A 15,428-nucleotide genomic window follows, 5' to 3' on the forward strand; every position below is an offset into this window, starting at 1 on the left:
GCCTAAACAGAATTCCTATTCCATCTCCTCTGATGACAGCAGTAAACCTGTTAATCAGCCACCAACAAGCACTCCTTTCGTCACCAGCATCACTCTGACCTTGAAAAGCTCAACCACATCCTTCACAAGAGACTGATTATCTCTTACATGCCCTGAGATGAGAGATATCCAACCAATATCGTCCAAAGTAGTAGTCTGCTACCCACCCATCCTACAGAATATCCTTGTCTATCCCCATACCAATCCTACTCCCAATCCTGCATCACATGGGTCATTCCCCTGTGCTTGACCTAGGTTCAAGACGTATCTTGTATACCTACTCACTCACTCCTACTGCAGTCCAGTCACAGGCATTTAGTATCCCATAATAAAAGGCAGGGTTGCATGTGAAAGCAGTCGTTTTATACACCAGCCATGCGGCAGTTATTGTGCAGTATTCTGTATAGCAGGAAAAGTAATCAACTGTTTGCTTGCATGAATAGCCACTACTGAACTGTGGCAAACCACAATCTCGACCATCTAGAGTTGAAAGCTGCTTCCTAGGTGAGCTCTTTGGATACTCCCTTCCAGCATTAGTTTCTCTGAACAACACAGGTGGGAATTGTCTCACCAGCATATCCTGTGCTCACGCAGTCCTCCTGGTCTAAACCACCTCTAACCTCTTTCCCACTGCCTCACCGTACCTTATCTTTTCCCTACTCTCTTCTGTCCATAGCACTTCTTCCCCTCCCACAGTCTTCTCCTATCACTCCCTCACCCTCCCGCCTTTGGACACTCCCCCCCCCCCCCCATCCCTCTCTCCCTTTTCCATTCTCTCCCTTTCTCTGTTCCCTCCCCATCTCCCTCTTCATTTCTGTGTTCCTCCTCTTTGCTCCCCTCCCTTTCCCCCAGCTCCGTCACCCTCTCTGTACACTCTTCCCCTCTAAACTTCTTTCATCACATTGTGCAGACACATGAATCACCTGTCAAAAGATCTGGCTCACACTATGCATTACCACCCTCTTTGCCTTGTGCATCCCCCCTGCCCCTGGTTGTTGTGTACATAAATGAATATGCTTTTATTAGAGAAAGAGCTCATGAGCTAGTGTGAATACATTTTTCTGTTGCCTGTTTCTATGTACCACATATTAGTCAGCTGTTAGTGAGTTGCTGCCTTTCCTCTATTTTACGTATTTCCTAATTAACTCTTCTGTTTTTCCATCAGTATATCCGAAACTTCAGATTTTAATTTAATATTTTCTGATGATTTTTGTCTAATTTGTTCTTGTTCTTCTACCACCACAGTATCAGCGGCGGCTACTAGATGAATATGATTCATTATTTTTTTTCTTCCTTAAACTGTAATAAATTATTTAGGAAAATCACACTAGCCCCTCCACCATTTGCTTCCCATACATGCCCAATAATACCTTGTTATCTGTAAACCAATTGAAGCCCAATAATAAGTCTAGCTTTAAATAAGGGGCAATGTTTAATGTCTATTAGAGAGAGGCTGTGTTAAATGTAACAGGTAGTCATGTCCCTACTTTAATATGTTTTCCTTTATTGCTTGTAATTTCAACAAGATTTATTCCTTTTACTGGTAGTATAGGACCCAAACTTTTTTCTCATTTCTGCTAGTAATTCCTGTGACATTAGATGATTTGCTACTGGAATCTAAATGAATATCAACTTTTGTTTCAAAAGTATCACTAGCTACAGTGGTCAATTTTTGAAAATATAATGTATTTGGCTATATGAAAAATCTACTCACCAAACTGCAGCAGGAGAAGTTCGTAAGCTTTCAGAGCCAGTGGCTCCTTCTACTGGCAGAAGGGCGAAGGAAAATGGAGAGGGTTGAAAGAGAAGGACTGGGGAGATTTAGGGAAAGGGATAAAGTTCGGAAAAGTTGCCCATCACATTGGCACAGGAGACAGTTATAGGACGTCATGAGATGGAAAGACTGATTGTTGGTGACTGTTCCACACAAAATTGGAAAACCTTGTTCGAAAACAGTAAGACCAAATTTTATCAACATCACTGACTGGAGATCAAATTTGTCGTTAGATCAGAAATTGAACTTTGTTCAGAACCCCACTCTATTGTATAATACTACACTTGGATCCACCAAAGCAGGTTCGGATTTGATCTTAGGTAGCATGTAACATTTTATGTCATCACATTGTCTCTGTAGAGCTGTACCATGGGAAACAAGGAGGAGTTGCGTGTTTGGTGGCCGGTATCCTCTTTCTATAACACAAACTGCGTGCATATATTAACTGGGTTCTTCATTCATAAAATAGAAAATTGCTTAACTTACGATAGTCTTTGTGGTACAAGCTGTCTGTAATAGAAGTCCACATTAACCATACTGCTGGTGAAGTAAAAGTCCGCTGTGTGCACTATTCCGGTCACTGTGTGCTGCCAGATTCTGAACTAGAGGCTGTGGCTGCGACTTCAACTAAGTGACTCACTGTATAACAGACTGGAACTCACTGGGTGTGACAGACTTGTCCTCCAGTCCGCAGCGGCTATCTAAATACTGGTGCCTGAGAGGGTGTTGACGGCGCGTTTCCTGCGAGTCTGTCATTGGCCTCTGTCAATCTTCTCGCAACTTCTTTTGCTGCATGGTGTGCTGGCACCAGCTTATGCCAGCACATAACATGTTGGCAACACGGATAAAATCAGCTATTGGCATGATTATCATCCTTTGACTGCAGATATTTATCGTACATTGTAGGTACGCAGTATTTATTATTGAAGGTGTTGTACTATTACTGTTGGAGCAAGTAAACAGAAAAAGAATATTCTGTCAATACGAAAAAGACTTACTACAGGAAATTCTGTTGGCCAAGCGTAAAGATGAAGTCGTTGTGGCCAGTAAGGTAAAGGCGTGGAGAAAAGTTACTGTAGACTTTAATTCTCTTGTAATTCTCTTATGGACAGCTCGGCAAGCTGTTGCACTATTTGAAAGGTTCCTTTGACATAAAATCTTACGGTTAACACAGGGTCTGTACAATCAGGGACAACCAAGAGATCTGGGAACTTTTTCATCTAGGAGAAAACCGGGAAAAACCCGGAAATTTTTTTAGAATTCCAGGAATTTTTCATAGTTTTAGTTTTCAGTTAAATTTTTGTAACTTTGACTGCTAAGAACCAATACTCTAACAAAGGTTATTACTGTATCTCGCTACTGCAGAATAATACTGCAGTAATAAAACATGAACAAGAGAAAAAAAATGAAAATAAAACTTAAATTGCAAAGGAAAAGCTCCATATACAATATCAAAACACAGTGTTCATACAAGCATCTGCAAACAAGGCTTTAGGAAGACTATGTAATGCTTCATAACAAAAAATTGCCTCTGATGAGCGTTACAACTGCTTAGGTTAGATTCATTTGAGCAGTTGCGAACGATCTTATGCACAAGCGCAGTTGAGTCGTGTATGAGTAATACCTTCTCGTGCTTCTGGCTGCGGAAGTGCAGCAGTTAGCTGTATTAGCAGTAGTAGCAAGCAGCCAGATGCTACCCGGGGTGTCAAACTGGCTGACGGGGAGCAGGAGAGGTACCACAGGACATTTTATTTCCACTGTCCTGAATATAGTTTGAGGGCATCTATTACAAAATATTACACGTTTGAATTCCACAGAAAGAAATAAAGTAATGTGCAATAGAAGAATCTGTGTGGAGAGGTGTGGCATTGCACTTTGTTATCAAATAACATGTCTTACATTTTCTCGAACACGTATGTTTTATGTATAAGACTCTTGAAAGATGTGTGCTACAAAATGAACATATTTTTGAAAACTCGATTTTTTAAAATTTTTTGTGTCCTACCTCAAATGCTCAAGGAAGGTATCTAGTATTACTCCAGTTCGGAAATATCGTAGACCTGGGGCTGATGCACAGAGCAGTCTGAATTGTAATAGGGAGGTGGGTAGTCTCCGCATGACCCGTGTTAATGTTTATTGATTTTGCTGTTTCCTCTTTGTTTATTACTCTAACGTCAAATGAAAACAAAACAGATTTATGTGGCCGGAAGCTGTTAAGTGATACAGAGGGCTAAAATATATTATTAGTTTCAGATTTTATTTTATTTGCAGCTTTCTGACAGTCAAGCATTAATCGCCTTGCAGAGCAATGGAGTTATTTTTGTCAGTTTGCTAAAGAAATTTGGCTTTTATTAATGTTTTCCTCTGAGGCAGTCAACTTATTTGAAATGAAATGTTTAAGTCTACACTATTGGCTAGTTTCAATTGTTTGCTGCATTTCAAGTGCATGTTTTTGTCTTCCGGCAGGCATGGTATTGCCATAATAATGAACCAAACATGAGATAATACAGTACTGGTACTCCAAGAAAATTTACGTTCGAATCTGAACATACAGATGTGCACTTTAAGCCAAATTATGTGTTTTAGTATGGTTCACAAAATTCCAATGCTCTTGAAATATCCTCTGATGTCTTGTTTCTTTTATGACGTAAGAGATCATCTTATGTTTTACATGTACAAACATAAGGACTTTCTGCGTCATCGTAGCTGCACAAGCGCAGTGACACCTGATATCTGGCACTCTCTGACAACTGCTGAAACGAACCTATTTCTAACAGGTTGCAGGAAAATATTGCGAATGATTGTTTTAAAAATGTTGCTGTCAAAGTAAATTTCCTTTTATGCTAGGTGAACTATGTGCTAGAATGTACGATAAATTTCTTAAATCACAGATCGTTTTACTCTCATTTAAAAATCAACTCTTTGAGGATGCCCATTTAGAATAATTTTGAGCCCAGATAAGTCATTTATGTCATTGTTAAAAATTTTACTGGTATATTTGTGCATTGTACCTTAATATGTAACAAGCACAAAGAAGATCAACATTATATGTGAAAGCTTAGCTTCTCTTGCAACTTATTAATCTTAGAGACCAATATTATATGTCAAAGCTTCTATTTTCTTGTAGCAACACTATGTATATTAATTTAAACCAATAACTTTTTCTGTTTGTGTGTTGGCGCTACTTAACAGTGATGTTGCTATTTGCCGACTACATCGCATGTCCTATGCTCTGAATGTCCGCTGTTATGGGCTTGTGAGATCACGTGACATGAGCTATGACTGGCTTACAAAAGTGCATCGCAATTTCAATTTCAGTGCTTCGGAAAGTAACATGCAGTGTTTGGTGGAATTCGAATTAATACTTTCTTAATACAAAAATATGCAGTGTGTATGTTGCTGCTTATCTGACGACTTTCCAAAACGTGTTTTTTTTCCCCTGAGTTTCGTTTTCTAAAGTGCCGAAAAGTTCTATGCCGGTCTATAAAACCATAATCATTCAAAGGATTGACAAGTTTTACAGTTTCGAGAAAAAGTATACTGTTGCTTAACACAGAAAAAATGTATTTTCGTTCGGGAGAAAGTGTATTTTTAACTGGGAAATCCAGGAGAAGTCCAGGAATTTTTTTTCCTTACCTGTGTATATACCCTGTAGCAGCAACATGCTCATTTCAGTCAGTGGTTGGTTTCTTTTGGTTGGTTTCATCAGATAGTCTCTAAGTCTCAATCGCAGCTGCTCTACAGTGCTTTTCTCAAAATCACACCTCAGCGTAAGTGGCTTGTTATTTAACTTAGAGAGCGGGTTCACTCTCACGGAACGTGTGGGGAGCTCATTGGGTCTCGTCATCATTGCCCTCTGTGGATACATCTGAATGCTCAGATATTTGTTAAGTAAACTAAAGAAAATAATGTAATTCACATTGCATAGGGTTGTTGCACACAGAATTTTGCCCAGCAGTAGTCCAGAATGCTCAAAAAACGGAGAGTATGGTATAGTTGTAGAGGCATGGAATAGCATGGTAATGTTGTTATAATTGTTTTTACGACCAATAAAGTACAGAAAGTAGTAACAAATAGAAAAAAATTACAAGAATTGACATGGGTTCAAGCATGTGGTCTTCTGCACTGCAGTCCACAACGCAACTTCTGACCAACTGAAATGAATGAAATAAGGTTATGTGGTTAGTTTATTTCAAAATACTTGCTTATATTGTATTCATCAATGCACATGGAATTGTGTAGCAGTTTAAAGACGTGTTCAGTAGTTGAAGATTTAAAACGAATTGCATATTTACTGCTGCTCGAGCAAATTTCCCTTTCTCACTTGCTGCTAATTGTCTTTGAAATGTCTGTGAACTAATCACATTAATTAAGAGTCGTCTCCCAAGAGGCGTTACAAGGTTGATTATTAACTACACATGGTAGCCCGCAAGTTCCTTAACCTAGCCTTGCAGATTGAAGAAAAAGAAAAAAAAAAGTATTTTGAGCACCAGCGGCTTGGAAATGGCATAGTCCTATATTTATTGGCCATTTTTTGTGTTAACAACAACGTTTTTAATTGGTATCTGCTAAACATAAAAGTGATGAATCGTAGTGCCATTACACTATAAACTGACAATTAGAGCTGAACCTGACTTTGAAACACAAATTTTCACCAATCAAATATGATCTATGTTTAACATGTATACAATGCAGATTTCCAGGTTAAGCTTGATCTGAGATCATTTTCTGTCTTAATCTGAGGTTAAATGCTTTTGTACAATTGACCCTAAGTCTTGCAATCATTTCTGAACTTAATGTACCTCAGTAAATTTCTTAATTTGTTTATAACAGTATTGGCATCTCTGAATTGTTTATTAACTTCATTCGCCACTAAATGACAGTGTTTAATTATCTCAGAATATAATTTGCCCTGTAAATGTAGTATGATGGTTTTTAAATCTGACATTCTTTAAGTTATTTGAATCTTTGGCTTACATTTTTCAATAGTATGTTATTCTAACTAATTTATTTGTTGGTATATTTTAACATTTGTTGTATCGTATTTGGCCTCGTTAACACTAGTTTGTTCTACTTGTGCTTTTGGATCAGTACTATCTGCCTTAGATTATCAGCTAAAGTTTTTCAAAAAAGTCCTTAAAATACTTCTTCATATTTCTAGTTAATATAGATATTTAGTCAAAATAATAATAATAATAATATCTGAACAACACTTCCCCAGTTCTCAACAGTTACTAACATTTTCTTAGAAGAGACTATGAAAACCCATCTCAGTCTTCACTTAACATACAAAAGTTTTGGCACAAACACAGCTCACCAGATTCTGTCATGCAGCATGAAGTGCTGTATTGTAGAATGCGTTGGGCCACCATAACTGTGTAACATCTTGTTGATGTAGAGTAATACAAGGATAATGGAATGTAGTTGAATTAAATCAGGTGATGCTGAGGGAATTAGAATGGGAAATGAGATACTTGAGGTAGTAAATGAGTTTTGCTATTTGGGTAACAAAATAACTGATGATGGTTGAAGTAGAGAGGATATAAAGTGTAGACTGGCTATGGCAAGGAAAATGTTACAGAATAAGATAAATTTGGGAACATCGAGTACAGATTTATCAGGAAATCTTTTCTGAAAGTATTTGTATGGAGGGTAGCCCTGTATGGAAGTGAAACGTGGATGATAACAATGTAGGCAAGAAGAGAACAGGAGCTTTTAAATTTAGTGCTCCAGAAGAATTCTAAAGATTAGATGTGTAGATCACATAACTAATAAGGAGGTACTGAATATAATTGGGGAGAAGAGGAATTTGTGGCACAACTTGGCTAGAAGAAGGGATCAGTTGGTAGGACACGTTCTGAGACGTCAAGGGACCACCAATTTAGTACTGGAAGGAAGTGTGGAGGATAAAAATCATTGAGGGAGACCAAGCGATGAATACACCAAGCAGATTCAGAAGGATGTAGGTTGCAGTAGTTATTCGTAGATGAAGAGTCTTGCACAGGATAGAGTAGCATGGAAAGCTGCATCAAACCAGTCTCTGGACTGAAGACCACAACAACAACAGGTTGTGAGAAAAACTAGTGTAATACAAAATTAAAGTTTTGTGAATTGTTAAACAATGATTCCTGGATTAACAGGGAGAAGGTGTTTATTGTAAACTGTTTGGTTCATCCTTTCGCAATATGAGCTGGTTTTCATATATATCTCTTCTGTTTTTAGGCTTTTGTGTACCTGATTGTTTTCTTATTTGGGAATGTAATTTATTCTATAACTATTTCAAGTATTTTAAACTTCTGGTGTGAGAGTAGATTTTAATTTAAAGTTCCTATGGAGATTATTTCACCATACATATTTCTGACTATTTTATACAGGGCACCAAAGAATGTGTATTAACAGTGAATCAACCACCCAGTCACATTTCAAAATAAGTGAGCAGTCCTACTAATGAGTTTTTAGTGAGGCTTACAGAGAGCTAAATTTAAATTTTTGTAGCAAGATCTAAGCACATTTCTCTACAGTATTTATTAACTACAAGAAAATTCCCCTATTAAAAGTTACTTTCTATCTCCTAACATAAGAGAGATTAATTTGTTATTAAACATTTGAAAAATGTTTTAATAATTGATTTCTTTTACCATAGCTGAAAGGCCTCCCATATGATTACAAAGTAGATATATACTCCTTGGGTCTGATATTTTTTGAACTTCTGGTGCCATTTGCAACACAGATGGAAAGGCACAGGACATTGATGAATTTGCGTGAAAAGAAATTTCCAGCTGACTTCCAGAAGAAATTTCAAGATGAGGTAACCTGCTTACATATATGATCTGCTTTACTAGTTACGTCTTTGTTGTTACAATTGTGGAGCAACAATGTGAAAAGGACATTTTTGCTACGCATCACAGAAGTGGAAGATGGGCACATTGAAAAAAGACTGCTAGATACTATTTAGCTTTCGGACTAAGTCCTTTATCAGACATATACGAGACAAAACTCGTATTCACACATGCATAACATGAGAAGCGTACACGCATACACACACACACACACACACACACACACACGCACACACAGCCACTATTTGTTTACATCTGATGAAGGACTTAGACCAATAGCTAAATAATATCTAGCAGTCATAACTCAGTGCCTCTTCTGTGTGGTGAGCAGCAATCTGTCCCTTTGATGATGTTGTTAATGCTGTTGTTCCATCCTGAGTGTCCTATTATTATGATTATATTTGGATGTCTTTCTTCCAGGTATTTCATTTTTTACTACGTTGCCAACTATATCTTTCCAGATTGTGTGTGTGTGTGTGTGTGTGTGTGTGTAGTGAAAGGGGGGTGGGGGATGTGGTTGATGTTGCCTACTATGTTGTTACAAATGTATTACACTCACAATTCTACAGTGTCCATTTATTCAGTGGCTTGGTGGATGAAGTCCTATCGGCTGTAACACTCTTTGCAATCGCTCAGATGGAGTATAATTGTGATTGTATACTAAAAGAACCTGTAGGCGTTCTAAAAAATGCAAATCCCTTCAAGTTGTTGTGGTAGTATGAAGTGTCTTTTATTTCAGTTAAGCTCTGCAACAACACACATTTTCACAGTTTTCATTGTTATAATCTGGCGCTGCGGTGTTTATCTTTAGCATGTCCGTGTAGAAAGTGTTTAGCATGTCCGTGTAGAAAGTGTCACATGCTCAGTGAAGTAAAAAAATCTGTGCAGTTAGCAACTTTTTTTATTTACATACATAAGCCAATTTCCAAATTTTCATTTGAGTGAGACGACTTTTGCCACATTTGTTTGCCAGTTTGAAATTATAGACTCTAATATTTCACTGTGTTTACTATTTCCACATCATCTTTCATTGCTTGTGTCAACACTCATGTGTATTGTGATATATCATGAAATTATGATCATTTGAGAGTGCTGTGAAAAACTCATACTTTTATTGTCAGTTGTAGGCCTAAACATGAATTGAACTTTTTAGAAAATTTTGATAACAGCCACCTCATTAAAAACACCTTGTTCCTTAATTTCATTGTATAATTATGTGAAAAAGGCATGTTTTTGAGAATTTTTGAATGCTTGCAAACATATATTTTCAGAAATTTTTGTAACTTGAGAGTGTTGTGTGCATAAGCTATTTTGTAGTAATTCGGCATTTGTCATGTAGTTACTGTAGCATATTATAACTAAAGTATCGTGTTACCTCTAATTTCCCCTTTCAACAGGAGGACATATCATCAGCATTTATCGTAAAATGACACTATTTTTGTGTGTGTTAGTGACTATAACCTCAAAAAAGTTTCAGGAAACTACTAACCTACTGTTACCTTATTAAAAATCTCATTTTGTATATTAACTGTTTCAGTTCTTAGAGGGTATTAGGGTTATTTTTATCTTAACTGATTAAAAGAGAATCAGTAGGCTTATTTTAAAGTTATTTGATTACTGTACTGTAAAACATTGCACCAGGCTCAGTGCAGCTCCACTGTGAATGCTGTTTGTGAACATAGGATTAGTTAGTTGATGTTTGAAAGCAGCTGTAAATCATTCTGACTACTACCACATGACTGGAACATGGTACAAATGATTGTTTTGGCAGAACTCCTGAGAGTGATGTTCCAGATGTGCCAAAGGTACCTCAAGTACTATCTTCTCCTGTGGATTCTGTCTCCTCTATAGGAAGTGCAGGATTTATCATTACCCATCCACTTGATGGTGAGTGACGTATGGCTAGGTGCCTTCTGTGGGGAAGGCGAGGACCAGGGAAAACTTAGGGAACTATGCCGATCTGTTCTGACCAAAGAAACTGAAACTGAACCAGGGAGACTCACTTCACCTGTTGGGAAACCATCTGTCTCCTGTGACAAGAGGTGACAAACACGAAACCATAGGGTTCTATTAATTGTCAGCAGTTCAGGTTAATGATGAATAATGGTACCATGTATGGAAATGGCAACAAGGTACAGAAAGGAACACCAGATGCACTCTGTGTGTGCCTTCTCATTCAACATGTTGAAGAGGCTATTCCAGCAGCCATTAAGGGAACAGAGTGCAACCATCTGCAGATTGTGGCCCACATTGGAACAAACAGTACCCTTTGTAGGGACACAAAGGTTATACTTGACTCATTCAAGCAACTGGCAGAAAAGCTTCAGAAGACCATGTCAGCATGAGTAGACATTAGCCATCCAAACAACAATAATTGTGTGTTCATGATACCCAGTCACTTGCACGAAATATGAGCTCTGGTGTACCGAAGCAAATAAACATTTATTAACCAATAAACACAGAAACAGGTACTTTATAGGACTTGAAACTAGTTAGTGCTAAGAAAGAGTTTCACAAGAATAGACTGTCATTACTACGAAATTATATCCTCTGTTACATTCATGGAATGTTACATTCATGGAATGTTACACTGCACACAAATAAACCCCAAAACCCAGAGTCTCTGGCAACCGAGCATGAACTATTTGACAACTCATGTAAACATAGCAGCCGGGGACAGTAAATGATAATCTTGTTCATCATAAGCAGCCTTGTGTATGGAGTTTCAGCAAAGTTGACAGTTTGCAGCATCATCCCCAGAAATGCTCCCAGCCCCCTGGTTTTGAGTCAAGCAGAAAGACTGAACTAGAGACATTGAAGATTCTGTAACAAGCTTGGCTGCAACTTCCTGGACCTGCACCATTGTGTTGAGAACTGTTGAGTCCCCCCCAAATTGGACAGGGATGCACTATACATCAGTGGACGCTACCCACTGCACGTGAGGTTCACACAAGGTTTCTTTTTAGGTTAGGTGACTCTCCGTCCAGTCGAGATAGCTGCTGTGATGACATGGAAAAAAATACCCTCTACAGGGGAGAGTATTAACATCCTAGTAATGATTTTTTGAAGCATTTGCAACTAAATGCCAGAGTTTGAAGCACTCCTAAAAAGCTGTGGAGTTCACATTACACTAGATACAGAAAGTTGGTTGAAACTCAAAATTGATACAGGGTGTATACGACTCGGGACAACCGGGAGATCCAGGAAAGACCCGGGAATTTTTTCATCCGGGAGAAAACCGGGAATTTTTTAGAATTCCAGGAATTTTTCATTGCTTTAGTTTTCAGTTAATTTTTTGTAATTTTGACTGGTAAGAACCGATACTCTAACAAAGGATATAACTATCCCGCCACTGCAACAACATTACATGAACGAGAGAATAAAACTAAAATTGCGGAGGAAATGCGCCATATAAAAAAACACAGGGCTCATACAAGTGTCTGCCAACAGCAAAATGTGTGAAAGACTATGTAATGCATCGTAACACAAAATTACCTCCGATGTTCGTGACGTCACAACTGTTTACATTAGATCCATTTAAGCAGTTACGGGCGGGCTCATGCGCATGCGCAGTCGAGTCGCGTATGAGTCATACCTTCTCCCGCTTCTGTCTACAAAAATGTCGCTGCTGGCTGTGTAAGCAGCAAACCGTGGTATATGAACCGGGCGGAAATTTCGAGGGGGGGCGGGGGCAAACTCATATTCTTAAGGAAGAAAACCTTGTCACAAAGCGCCTAGCATCGAGCGCACTTTGGTCTATCGATTGTTAAATGATTTTGAAGCGCATCCCTGTTGGTTTTTGAGAATTTTTGAACACATTCTAAGTTGATTTCTGAATGAATCATAAGTTGATTTTTGAATGCGTGCATAGTGTACGTGATGTCTCTGCCAGGGGAATCCTCGTCGCATCTAGAAATAAACTTTCAAGCAGACATAAGGGGGCGGGGCTATATGAGTTCAGTGGAATAAAGCCGAACGGGTGAATGCCAACTGCTGTTTGTTTATGTGATTGATTGGGTATGCAAATGATCAGTGTTGTTTAAATTACTAGCGAAGTCCAAAGATTCAGACTACGAGAGTGGAAATAAGTGACGAACAGGGATAACTGGTAAGAAAGATTAAGTATTATCTTCTCGGTTTATCCAAGAAAATGAAATTTTGAAAGAAAACTTAGATCAAATCGCTAACCTAGAAAGGGCAAGTTGTATAGTCCCCAACTAGCAGCTGCTAGGTTATGTTGTGGGAGTAGCGCGGAAAACGTGTTGTACGAACGTCTAACCAGAGCATAATCGCTGGATAACTAAACGGGTCTACTATTGCCTCGGTTTGCAATATCGTAGATCAGGGGCTGATACGCAGAGGAGTCTGAGTGTCGTAAGTTGTAGTGCGGGGGGCTAGTCTCCACGTGATCCTTGTTTACATTTAGTTATTTTGCTGTTTGCTCTTCGTTTAGTGCTCTCACATCAAATGAAAACAAAGTGATTTCTGTGGCTGGGAGCTATCAAGTGAATTAAAATACATTCACGTAATTATGGAAGGCTAAAATGTGTTATTAGTTTCAGATTTTATTTCCACCTTTCTGACAGTCAAGCATTAATCGCCTTGCAGAATAATGAAGTTACTTTTGTCGCTTTGCTGCAGAAATCCGGCGTTTGATCTATTTTTCCGCTGAGACAGCCAATTTATTTGAAACAAAGTGTTTACCACACTATTGGCTAGTTTCAACTGTTCGCTGCATTTCAAATGCGTCTTCTAGCACGTATAGCATTGTGCCATAATAAAGAACTCAACATGAGATAATACAGTACTCGTACTCCAAGAAAACTGACATCCTGAACACCACACTGAAGAGCTTAATATCAGGTCGAGGCCTACTTCGTTGGCAATCTGGACATATGAATGTACACTGCAAGGCAAATTATTCGTTGCAGTATGGTTCACGAAATTCCGACGCTCTTGGAGTATCCTCTGATGTCTTGTTTCTTTTATGACATAATGTAAGGTCTTTTAATGTTTCACACATACGGGCTTCCTACGTCATCGCAGCTGCGCAAGCGCAGTGATGCCTCTTATCTGCCGGAACAAATCTATTTCTAACAGATTGCGGGAAAATATTGCGAATTGTGGTTTGAAAAGCGTTATTTTCAAAGTAAATTTCCTTTTACTCAAGATCAACTATGTGCGAGAATGTACGATGAATTTCTTAAATCACAGAGCGTTTGACACTCATTTAAAAATCAACTCTTTGATGACAATCCATTTGGAAGAATTTCCAGCCCAGAAGATCAGAGATTAATGACGGCATTAAACATTTTACTGGCACATTTGTGTGTAAAACGTCCAAAAAAGATCAACATTATATGTGGAAGCTTAGCTTCTCTTGCAGCTTACAAATCGTAGAGACCAATACCATATCTGAAAGCTTTTCTTTTCTTGCAGCAGCACTATTTATATTAACTTTACCTATTTGTGTGTTCGCGCTACTTAACAATGATGTTGCTATTGGCTGACTACATCACGTGTCCTATGCTCTGAATATCCGCTGTCATCGGCTGGCGAGATCACGTGACATGAGCTATGATTGGCTTACAAAAGTGCATCGCAATCTCGATTTCAATGCATCAGAGAGTAACAAGTGGTGTTTGGTGGAATGCGAATTTATTCTTTCGTAACATGAAAATTTGCAGAGTACATGTTGCTGCACATCAAAGAACTTTCCAAAGCGTGTTTTTTTTCCTGTGAGTTTCGTTTTCTAAAGTGCTGGGAAATCCTAAGCCGCTGTATAGAACCATAACCATTCAAATGATTCATACGTTTTACAGTTCTGAGGGAAAGTATACTGTCACTTAACACAGAAAAAGTTTATTTTCACCCGGGAGAAACTGTATCTTCAACCGGGAGATCCGGGAAAAATCCAGGAATTTTTTTTTCCTTGTCCACGTATACACCCTGTGATAGCAGTTAGATAGCTGGGCAAAATTTAAGCATCTATTGAAAGGATAGGCAAAATGCAAATAGACATGATAAAACTAAAGTCTTATATCATGAATGGGTGGGAGATCATGAAAGGCAGTCTTAATCACCAAACTGGAAAGATTTTCCTTATCCTTAATGCCTGCAGGCATCTTTTCATCATGAACTATGAACTGGCTATGTTATTGTAACTGATAAGTGTAGGTGACTGTAATGGATGCATGTGTAATGTAGTGTCATGTTGGCGTTAGAGATGTTAAGAGAAGGGAGAGGATGAAACACAGTACCAGCACATAGTCTACTGCTCTCGAAGAGCACCAAGAGGGGCTACCAAACTTAACGTCCCCATCCAATGCGTGAATCACCCCAAAACCATTGCTGAACTGAAAACAACCATTGAGGAGGTTATCGACAGCATCAAGGTTCCAACACTTTAGCGGGTCATACGGAATTTCGCTATTCATCTGCGCCACATCACCGGCAGTGATGGCGGGCATACTGAATGTGTCATAACCTAAATCTGAATGTCTGTAGTGACATTTACACGTTGAATAAAAATGTGCGCAAGCCGTAGTTTGTAACTAATTTACTTTTTTTCCCAATAATTGTCACCACATAAATGACTGCTTCACAGCTTGCTCCATGTGGATTCTTCCTACCAACACCAGCTTTTCTGAATTACGCAGGTGGTAACTCCTCCAAAACATACTGTTCATTCCTGTAACCCCCTGCCCTCAGCTTTCACTAGTCTCTGTCCTCCATCTAGTTATCCGTGCCCCCACTCCAGCATTAAAAATGCCTTC

At 38.6% G+C, this 15,428-nt stretch overlaps 1 protein-coding gene across 1 annotated transcript in view; it reads left to right on the top strand.

Moving 5' to 3' along the window:
• The window catches only part of LOC124795670 (eukaryotic translation initiation factor 2-alpha kinase-like), a 204,640-nt gene that overhangs the window by 170,189 nt on the left and 19,023 nt on the right, over positions 1-15,428 (top strand). Inside the window, 1 exon segment of the mRNA XM_047259743.1 lies at positions 8,457-8,621. Within this exon segment, the coding sequence (XP_047115699.1) occupies positions 8,457-8,621 (165 nt within the window).

Source organism: Schistocerca piceifrons, chromosome 4 (genome assembly GCF_021461385.2).
Source record: "Schistocerca piceifrons isolate TAMUIC-IGC-003096 chromosome 4, iqSchPice1.1, whole genome shotgun sequence".
NCBI classification, from domain to species: Eukaryota; Metazoa; Arthropoda; class Insecta; order Orthoptera; family Acrididae; genus Schistocerca; species Schistocerca piceifrons.